This window comes from Danio rerio, chromosome 1, assembly GCF_049306965.1.
Source record: "Danio rerio strain Tuebingen ecotype United States chromosome 1, GRCz12tu, whole genome shotgun sequence".
NCBI classification, from domain to species: Eukaryota; Metazoa; Chordata; class Actinopteri; order Cypriniformes; family Danionidae; genus Danio; species Danio rerio.
The window spans coordinates 2639178-2650303 of record NC_133176.1 but is presented as its reverse complement, the minus strand read 5'-3'; the positions used below and the strand labels follow the sequence as shown (position 1 = coordinate 2650303).

General features: G+C 33.7%; 2 protein-coding genes across 15 annotated transcripts in view; one reads left to right on the top strand and one right to left on the bottom strand.

Annotated features, from left to right (window-relative positions):
- si:ch211-132g1.3 overlaps nt 1-11126 on the top strand; it is a 69988-nt gene that overhangs the window by 15307 nt on the left and 43555 nt on the right. The window lies entirely within an intron of this gene.
- Nucleotides 1101-10606, bottom strand: si:ch211-132g1.4. 3 transcript variants are annotated; one of them, XM_005168310.6, is made up of 7 exons: nt 8276-10606; nt 5917-6216; nt 5578-5820; nt 5419-5436; nt 4044-4253; nt 3326-3465; nt 1101-1538 (listed from the first exon to the last, which is right to left on the bottom strand). In XM_005168310.6, exons 1-6 carry the CDS (start codon nt 8331-8333, stop codon nt 3326-3328), a joined length of 969 nt encoding a protein of 322 aa, XP_005168367.1. In that variant the 5' UTR covers nt 8334-10606; the 3' UTR covers nt 1101-1538. The 3 variants fall into 3 exon arrangements, with proteins under 3 accessions (XP_005168367.1, XP_073805408.1, XP_073805407.1); XM_073949307.1 differs by lacking the exon at nt 5419-5436 and having other exon boundaries at nt 8276-8554; nt 8819-8862; XM_073949306.1 differs by lacking the exon at nt 5419-5436.

Below are 11126 nucleotides of genomic sequence, written 5' to 3'. Positions count from 1 at the left end.
TTGCTAAAAACCTTTAAAAGCATTGCAAAATGTCAAATTCTAACCTTAAAAACCATGATTTATAGCCATTTTTATTTTCTCACACCTGATCATCTAGGATGGTGGTTCCAAACCCAAAATTGGTTTGATGTCTAGACCAGAGACCTGGTGGCTTAAATATACAAATAGAGGCAAATACATTTTATTCTATATGATGCTGTCGTCTTGTGTGCTAGAATAAAATTAGCATTTTTATTTTTATTTCTCACAAGGTACCTAATTACTTTATTTCTATTTCTAATTACCAGTTCATTTCATCTGTAAAATCTTTCTTCTTTTTTTTCTGTTTCTCCTAGTTTGTATTGGAAAAAAATCTGTCCTAGTCAATTGCTACCAGTTTCCAACCTTCTTCTAAATATCTATTTTTTTCTGTTCATCAGAAGAAACAAACTATCCGACCTGTATAGTGTCTTAAATAGATAGTTCACCCCCAAAAAAGAAAATGTACTCATTATTTACTCTCCTTCAAATATTATGTTGAACACAAAAGATGATATTATAAAGAAAGCTATAAACCTGTAACCAATACCTTCCATAGTAGGAAAAACAAATACTGTTGAAGTCAATGGTTACAGGTTTCCAATGTTACTCTATAATCTTATTTTGTGTTCAAGAGAAAAAAAAACCTCTCTTTAAGGTTTAAAACAAGTAAAGAGTGAGTAAATGATGACAGAATTAGCATTTTTGAGTGAACAATCCCTTTAAAGACACACTAAAAGATTTCTGAAGACTATTGACCTCAGTGTGGCAGCCAATCAGCAGTAAGGGCTGTGTTGTCTACAACAACAACAAAGTGGAGATGTAAAAAGGGGCATGGTTTTATTGGGTTATAAGGTGTGTTTGTTTTGGTGCTTTCAGATTTGGTAAAAATCTCTTAGTGCACCTTTGAGAGAATCTCAAGTCGAAGTTACCTTCAGTGGACTCTTGTGTATAAATTTAACCTCAGCATGTCTACTATTAACAGATTTGGACTCGGACAGTTTGAACACTTGGGCTTGGGAAGTAAGATCTCTAGTGTGCCACTGTTTTCTGCAGCAATAACTAGATGAGACTCAAGACAATACTTGTAAAAATGCTTTAATCAGAGCCAGGAGAAGGAACTCTCTCCAGCAGAGCACAGAAAAACAGAGTTTGTGTACAATATAGTGCTTTACAGGACATGACAAACATCAGTCTTATTCTTTAAACAGTGAGATCAATATGTTACAAGTGAAAAAAAAAATAATTAAAATATATCAACCCAGGTCATGATGTTTATATTTAGACAAGAGCTGATTTCTCTTGGGTTTTCACACACACGAGTTGAATCAATTGTTACAGAGAATATATTTTCTGAAGCGTAAGAGACATTGCAGGTTATTGTTTTACACACACACACACACACACACACACACACACACACACACACACACATAATTTTTTATTTTATTATTATTATTTTTTGCTTTATGGATAAGCTTCATAATATCTTCATCATTAGACAAAATTAGTCCCCAAACCTGTGATAAAACAGAGAAGACTGAAGTTAACCCTAATACTGTGGATTTAACATGCAATACACTGAAAACAAAATCATTTTCTGAATTGACTTTTATTTATGGTTGTGAATTGCATTATGGGATGTTGATCTTCTCTGTTGACTTTTGTTTTTGATAATTCAACTCTACAGTTTAACAAAGTGACTTTTACTGACATTTTAGTAGTTTGAGATAACAATATATAGAGAAATAAGTCCGAAAATAACAGAAAATGTACTGGCAGCATTAACCCTTCGCTAAGCCATGCCCGAAAACTGCCACCCACCAATTGTGGCTTAGCAACTGTAGCTACGTGCAGGGGCTATGTCAAGCTTTCGAGCGAGTGCATATGGATTGTGCAAATCTGATACCCGGTCTCCTTAAAAGTTTGGACGGGATGGTGGATTTTTTTTCCATTTTTAAGACCTAAAACCCAAGAGGAGACATGCCAGCGTGGATCAAGCGGTGTGAGGGGCGCTAAAGGAGTGGAGCTAAGTTGGTTTTGTTTTGATATTCCTGATACATTCAGTGATAGACCGATAACAATAACTGACACACCTCTCACCCTAAACAGATGTAAACTGTGTTTCCTACAAAAACACAAAGCTGATTCTGTTTCACAGCGGTCTTATTCCTTTTTTTCACTTGATATTATGAGTAATGCTCCGTTTAAGCCTTCACCATAACGTTAGTAACGAAGTTATAGCAAATAGATCATAATGACATGAGTTATTGATCTGGAAAATGTGAATCTGCGAATCTGTTGCTAACTTTACTGAACTTCATATTTCCATCTGTTTCAGGCTACGAATATTTGAAATTACAAATGTACAGAACAAAACCGAGATGAGATCACAAACTGTGCACTTGCGATCAATATACTTCACCAGCAGCTGTTTTTCAGTCATTTATAAAGAGCACACAAACACACTGAAAGTAATAGGTAACTTACTGTACATTGTTATGGTTCAATGATGCTAATATTCAGCACAAATCCATCAGTTTCCCCTTTCTGGCTGTTCTATCTATGAATGAACTATGTAAAAGCACTGTCATGCGTGTTTCCTCGTTGGTTAGTAACGCTATATTTCATTGCACGGTTAATAGAGAAATCACGGTTTCATTTATTATATTTAGATTATTTTTAAATGTCACCTCTCCTGCTGAGCACGAGCTAAGCTGTTGAATGGTTAGCATATGAGGAGGCTAGGCTAAGCTAGCTTCAATTTTGATTTATTTATTCTCTAATCGGTTGCCTATTATGTGGGGTATATTCTGTAATGCAGACTGCAGTCCTTTTTTGTTTGGCTTTCTCGGATATCTCATCTGTTCGCCAAAAATGACATTATATTCCTGGCAATGTCTGACACCGGCACATACACATTAAAAAAGCCGTGCCAGGCACGAAAGCTTGACAGGCGTAGCAACAGTAACTAAGGAGGGCAGGGCTTAGCAAAGGGTTCATTACAAGGTTTTTGTACTGTAATATACAACACAATCACAGACAATATAGCACTGCAAACTATTAAAAACGTAAATAAAAGTCACTTTTCCCAACTTTTTTAAGGTTAAACGGTGTTGGAAGAAAGATCAGGAACTCATCATGCAATTCAAAAGCAGAAATAAATGAGGGAAAATAAAAACATGAATCACAAAATATGTAAAACTGCTAATGTACACATATATTGAGATATTGAGTGAGATTACGAAATGCAGTTTGGTTGACAAATAGCATTTCTCAGCATGTTAGAGTTATCTTTATGTCTTACCTACAGTAGTCGATTCTTCTTGCGACAGCTTTGACACGCACACCAGATGAAAACACAAATAAGCAGAAACAGAAGAACTCCTCCGCCTGCTAAAACGCCCAGCACGGCATAGTAATTTAGGCAGAGATTTGGACTGCTACCTGCAGGACAAGAACAGACGTCATGCAATCAGAAACAAACAAGTGGACTTCTTTAAACAAATCGCTTTAATGCAGTGGGCTACTATAATGCTTTCAGCCAACACTAAATGTCCTGTTGAAGGTTTCAATTTCGTAAGGTTTCTTATACAGAATCGATGTTGTAATGTAATTAAAATACAATCGGTTAAATAGACTTCAGCATTTGTGTAGTTGTTCAAGTGTAAAACAAGATGAAAGACTACAAAAGCGCCATCAAGAACTGCAGGCTAGCACAGAAAGTCCATTGAAAATACTTGGGTATAATAAATTTCCATATTTTAAAGACATAGTGTGGAGAAATCATTTAATGCAGTGGTTTTTGTCCGGTCTGAGACCCACGATGTATTGTATATCAATCAGGCAAGATCAGTGATTTTTAAAGAAATCAAATCTTAAATTTGCGCGACATTATAAGACATGTACACGCGACATTTAAGCAAGCGAAATAGTGAGCGTACATATAATTCATTGAGAAATCTAAACACAAAGTCAGTGCATTTCAGGAGTGAGAATCATGACGTGCAATAAAAATGACTCACATGAGAGTTTACTGCTGGTTTGTTCACTGCATGAGTACCGTTTACCCTCCACTTTAGACGATGTTAAGGTCAGATTCGTTTTCGTTTCATCCTTCATGTGGTCTTCATAACAGGATATAGTCTGATCTTTAGCATTTCCAGCGTCACAGATGAGTTTAACCGTCCCTTTAGCTGTACTGTTGAGCCTCACAGTTGATTTGGTTGCCTTCGCTGTAACAGAAACATGTGTAACACTTAAGGTTGCAGAAGATAATATTAGGTAATGCATTTAACTAACAATGAACAAAACATTTATTACAGTATTGCTCATGTTAGTTAACGTCAGTAACTGTTAAAATGCAGTTATTCGTTGTTAATTCATGTTAACTAACGGGGCATTAACTAATGTTATCAAGCGTGAATTGAGTGTTAATAATACATTAGTAAATGTTGAACTATGATTAATAAATGTACTTTATTGTTCAATATTTGTACAAATATTGTTTGTTATTAGTTCATGTTAGTGAATACACATAAGGAAACCTTTTGTAAAGTGTGACCAAAACAGTAAAAGCGGTTGTCAGTGGGCCATATCACCAAAATGTATTGAAATATTTAGGCACAGTTAGGGCTGGGCGATATGGCAAAAGATATGCAATCTCAAATAATATTATTCCATATTAAACAATAACGTTTAGATGGTCGGTTAAATAGCTTAACCTATTTTCAGTGGCCGTAAATTTGGTGTATCTCTAATATCAACACACTTCCAGATTCCCGTTGGTGCACATTTCTGCTGTGTGATTTGCTCTTAGATCAATGTAGAGTAAAATGTCCAGAGCATATATGCACATAAATTGTATTGCGATTCGATATGATTTTGTTTATATTGCCTAATCCTAGGGACAGTTAACCTGAGAATGACCCAAAAAATATCTTTAGACGTCAACAGTAAAGAGCGGGAGCAACGATTTATCTTCAATGTTGATTCTGAGTTGATATAATATTCACATTTACATTTACATTTAGTCATTTAGCAGACGCTTTTATCCAAAGCGACTTACAAATGAGGACAAGGAAGCAATTTACACAACTAAGAGCAACAATGAATAAGTACTAAAGGCAAGTTTCAGGTCTGTAAAGTCTAAGAAGGGAAGTGTTAGTAGTTTTTTTTTTTTTTTTTTTTTTGTACAATTAGTGTGATATTCAAAGAGGCAATTGCAGCTTAGGAAGTGAAGTGGAGACTAAATAGTTGAGTTCATTAATATTCATTAATATTAATACTGTAAAACCATCACGCTTTATAGCTACAGTTTACATATATTAGTTTTTTCTCTTAGCCTCACTAACCTAATAATATTAATACTACTACTACTAATAATAATAATAAGTTTACCTTGATCTGGGCCACTACCTGTAAGGAAATGATATAATAAAATCAACAATAAACAACTGGATCATATAAAAGCATATGTAGGTATTTAAAATCTGAACAAATGAATTGTGCATAATAATAACACAAACTCACAACATTCAGGAATGAGAAGAGACTTACATGGCACTGTAATTCTGTCACTTTGTTCACTGCTGGCAGGATTGCTTACACTGCATGCGTACTGTGTGTTCTCGTTTATTTTAGTCGATTTTAGGGTCAGATGAGTAGTTTTTTCATCCTGCATGATCTTGTCGTCTTCATACCAGGATATTTTCAGATCTTTATAGTTTCCAGTGTCACAGAGGAGTGTAACAGTCCCATCAGGTTTGCATTCAATCTTCACATTAGGTTTATTAACCTTCGCTGTAACAGAAACATGATGGTTATTAGCAGATATCCACCTGAAATATGAGATCTTAGTTTGTTTTATTGGAAGGATGTAAATATTTGTGTTCTTACCATAAACTTTCAGTTCCACAGTTTCAGTCCCAATCTGTTGGCCATTGGCATTAAAAGCAGTGTATTTATATGTGCCGGTGTTATTCTGACGAACACTTTCTAATCGTAAAGATCCGTCTTCTTCTATTGTTAATCCTGCTGGAGGTTTTCTCCTGGATCCTTTTTTCCATTCAGCTGTGGTTCCATCACTGGAGGTAAAGGCCCATCTGATTTCAGCAGCTTTTTCATTGTTTGTTGTTTCCCCATTAATGCTGCAGGATGTTCCCTCTAGCACTTGTTCTCCACATGTCTGTGCTGAGACTGTAATCAATAAAAGGATTTTAACGAAAACTTTAATTACAATACTTTAAATTCTTTGATTATATTTAACTAATTTTCGTTTAATTGTATTTAACAAACTGGATCAGACAACATTTCACAAATAGGGATCTGCATTACATAGTCTGACCTTTAAAAAATTATTTGTTTATCATTAAACGGGTAAATTATTAAAAGGGCAAAAAGGTAACAAAACCATTATGGACAGTAGAATTTGTTAATTTAACATTCTGACACTAAATCTTAAACATTACAGTGTCCAAGAAGCAATCACAGGAAAAAATAATCACAATCCTGGGAAAAAAAGTCATAATTCTGAAATAAAAAGTTCCCAACTACAAGCTATGAAATCAGAATTGCGACTTTCTATCTTGCAGTTCTGAGAAATCAAGTCACAATTGCAAAATGCAGTTCTAAGGAAAAAAAGTTGCGAGACTTGCAAGATATAAAAAAGTATAACAAGTATAGTTTCCTTGTTACTGTGATTGACCTAAACTGAACTGATAAAGACGTGTCAACACACAGATTGCGATAGCCTATAATATAATAATAATAATAATAAAATATTGTATTATTTTCAGAGCAGTTTGACTAGTTGTGAAATCGTATTATTATTTTTAAAGCAATCACACAACATAAAGTGTCATTTCTGATCTGTCTGTGTGAAGCTTCACATTTCAATTTCAGACCAAATGGTGCAGAAATACACTTAAAAATATTTGTAATGTAGCAGTTTTTCATAGTATTTGGAACAATTTTTGATTGTTATTTTAATTTATAGTCCCTGTTTATATATTCTTTTAAATTGCATTAGAGGATCTTGATCTTTCTTCCAACAACTTTTAACCATGAAAAGTTAGAAAAAATGACTTTTATGAACATTTTTAATAGTTTGCAGTGCTATAGTGTCTGCGTTGTAACTACAAAAACCTTGTAATAAACTGCAGCATATTTTCTGTTATTTTACAGTCTAATTTCTCTCTCTATTATTGCATATATGTTATATTATTATATTGTCAATAAGTCACTTTGTTGAATTGCCGAGTCGATTTTTCACCATTCAATGTTGACAAAGCCAAGATCAACATCCCATAATGCAATTCACTATTTTAAATTAAGAGATTTCTTTTTAACGGTGTATATTTACTATTTACTAATAAGTAATAGTCTACGTAGCCCACTGTAAGGCAGATGAGTCCAGAATACACTCTCGGGAATAAAGGTACAATATCTAAGGTACATTTTTTTGGTTCCTAACAAATGTTTAAAGGTACATATTAATACCTAAAAAGCACAAAAGTGGACCTCATGGTGTCTTAAAGGTACAGAAGTGAACCATAAAAGTACTAATGTCCACCTGTACAAAAATGAAAAAGGTACCAGCCCAGTGACAGATTTTATACCTTTATGAGTGTGTATCTGTAATCTGATTATGTCTGGATAAATTAAATTATGACAAAATCATATCAAACAAGGCCATGTGATTGGTTTCTTGTGTGCATTAGAGTGCCGTAAATTATGATATGATTTTAAAAATCCTCTATTGGAAGTAGATTTTTCTAGATATGTTACTTGACATGCTACAAAACATTATCTATACAGTGCTTCTTTTGTTACATATGAAACTTAATTAACTACAATGAACTATCATAGTGAGTTGACTTAAAATCAATCAACAACTATTTACATAATTACAATTTATGGTCCCACTTTGCAATGAACTAATAATGAACATGAACTAATAATAAACATTTATTAATAATAGTTCAACATTTACTAATGCATTGTTATCATTTAAACTCCTGCTTGTTAACAGTAGTTTATGCACCGCGAGGTAGCATGAACTAACAATGAACAACTGTATGTTCTTTAACTTTAACATGTTTAAGTACTGTAATAAATGTATTGTTCATTGTTTGTTCATGTTAGTAAATGCATTAACATTAGCTACTACAACCTTATTGTAAAGTGTTATCAATTCATACTAATTTTATTTAGAACAGTCTGTTCACGCATGTATATGAAAGAAATCAGAACCTACCAGTGAGCGCAGCGACGCAACAGAGGAATAAAATCAAGAGATTGTGCTGACAGCTCATTGCTCTTCAGAATACAGCAAAAACTCTAGAAACCTATGACAATCGTATCAAGAAAAGATAGTTTCCTGTTTGTGATCAAAGGTTGGTGATGGTTTCCTTTTTTTCCATGCACAGACTGCAAGCACTAGCAGAACATCACTGACATGAATGCATGAAAGATTTGTCACACTGTGCATGCACGCACAAAACCACCGTATGTCATGAAGACCATAATGTATATGCTGTGTAAAGAAAACAGAAACCATATCTGAAGTTCTAATGGTTAAAATCTATTAAAAGCATAAACAAATTGTCAAATTCTAACCATTAAACTGTACATTTAAATGGTCACTTTCTAGTCTGTTATGGGACATATTCCTATAAAGGGATTTAACATCCTCACATGCTCATATTAATCTTAAATGCCAATAGATTATTACTGCATCCATCTTTCATCTAAAAAATCTTTACATTTTAAGACAAAGGTACAACTTTCCAATACTCGCCGAAAGAAAGTGAGTGCCATGGGTGAACCATTAGTCAACAGTGTGCAACTTTACTGAATACATCCTGTCATATCTGAAAATAAAACAGGGGAACAACTTAGTAATCAAAATAACCCTTTGACATAATTAGAGCATTGCGATCAGTCTTACCCATGTCATTTATTATAATATTTTGCACATGAATGCTTTAAATTAGCTTGAAATGCACACTCACAGACCTAGAGATGCATGCAAATGATAATTTTCATTTTATTATGATTAAACTTTGCAGTAACTCCACATTTGACTGTAATTAGGACATATTACACATATCCTGTGATGTGACTACTGCAGATGCATTTGTAACATTGCAATGTTGATGCTGCGTGATATATTCTGCAGATCTAGTTGTAAATAACTCATGAAGAGGTGTCTGATCAAGTAATTTAGCACCTATAAAAAACGTTCTGCTTTTCTTTTAATAACCAAGAGCAGGGGAGAAAAACAAAAACAAATTAGTCACCACCCGGAAATAAGATCTTTGCAGAATTAATACTCTGTGTTATGTTCTAATAGTGTTTTAAAACTCATGCTTAGGTATGAGATTCCTCTTTAACTGTGTAAACAGCTCAGAGTTCATAGCATTAGACTACCCCTTTAAGATTACTTCATTTTAAAGGGATAGTTCACCCAGAATTAAAAATTACCTCTTCATTTACACCACCACAGGTTATCCAAGATGTAGGAGATTTTTGTTTTCCTTCAGCAGAACATTAAAGAAGATTCTAGGCTGAATGTGTGGTCCTTGTAGATTCATATAATGGCAGGGAATGGTGACAGGTTTTGTAAACTAACAATAAAACGAGTCCAAATCAATATCCGGGGCTCCTGATGACACACTGAGCAACATTATTTACAATAATAATCGACAATGAATATTAATTTAATCGACAGCAAACAGTCTGTTTGATCAGGACATCAATTAAAGCTAATAATGTTGTAGTATTAGATATTTTTTAATGACTCTATTCCAAACATTGCAGCTGAAAACTGCTTAATGATTCATGCTGTAGTTGTTGATTAATATGTGTGTATGTTTTTTTTTTTTTTTACATTATTAATTTGTGTTTGTTATAAAGAATATGTTTGTTTTGATGCTCTTGAAGCATTTGCAAAGTTTGGATCCGTTACTAAAATTGAAGCATTTTCAGACATTTTTAAGCATGTATGGGTATTTGGTTTATGTTAATGAGTGTTAGCGATAGTTGATTTTGTGTACTTGTTATATAAAGTTTGAAATGCCTGTGCTTAATGTAATTTTTTTTGTCTCACACCTGATCATTTAGGACAGTGGTTGCAAACCCAAAATGGGTCATCTGTAGACCAGTGACCTAGTGGAATTACAGGCAAATACATTTTATTCAGTGTAATGCTGCCATCTTGTGGGATAGATCAGAAATGCATTCTTTTTTTGCATGTGTATTAGAGCAGTGGTCCTCAAACTTTTTTAATCAAGTACCACCTCAGAAAAAAACTGTCCCTCCAAGTACCACCATAATGAGCAGTATTGAAATACAGCAGCGTAGTAGGCCCAGTAAAGCAACTACAGCTCTGCACAGTTAAAAAACGTGGCAGATTAACTGCTATTATTAGAAGTATTTATTTTTATCAGCCACTTTAAATACTATAAATAGTTTAAACATTAACACTGTACCGTGCTTATATGTGAAAAAACAAACATACAAACAAAATAAAGTGTCAACCTTTAAATTAAAATGAGCTTGTAAAAGTAAAAAATGGTAGTTTACTGTTCTTAAAAAAAAAAAAAAAAAAAAAAAAACAGCTGTACTTATGTTAAGTGTTCATCAGTAGTACCCTAGTCATAAAAACCTGGAAATCTTGCTTGGCCCCTATAAATATAGGCTATATTTCATCATATTAATTTATAAACCATTTTTGATAAGTTTTGAAACATATGTTGCATGTACATGTGACATATTGGATTATTTTGCGTACCACTAGAAGTCAGCCTGCGTATCACTAGTGGTACAGGTACCACAGTTTGAGAACCACTGTATTAGAGAATCTGTTTTATAGAAAGTTTTCTGCAGAAAGCTCCTAATAAAAAACTCTGTAGTAAAACTAAGTAAAGGGTGAGTAAATAGTAAAATAATTCACATTGTTAGGTAGACTATCCCCTTAAAGACATGATTTTGGAATGATGCTATTGACCACAGTGTGGCAGCTGTAAGGGGTAAAAAAGGGGCATGGATTTATAGGGTTAAGATGTGTTTGTTTTGGTGCTTTTAGATTTGGTAGGAATCTCTTA

Bases quoted from the DNA above. Each gene is read 5' to 3' on its own strand.
- si:ch211-132g1.4 (XM_005168310.6), bottom strand. From the start codon at position 8,333: ATGAGCTGTCAGCACAATCTCTTGATTTTATTCCTCTGTTGCGTCGCT. The intron at 5,821-5,916 runs GTAAGAACACAA...TTTCTGTTACAG, and splicing joins TGTGGAACTGAAAGTTTATG to CGAAGGTTAATAAACCTAAT. The intron at 3,466-4,043 runs GTGAGTCATTTT...CTTGTCCTGCAG, and splicing joins AACCAGCAGTAAACTCTCAT to GTAGCAGTCCAAATCTCTGC.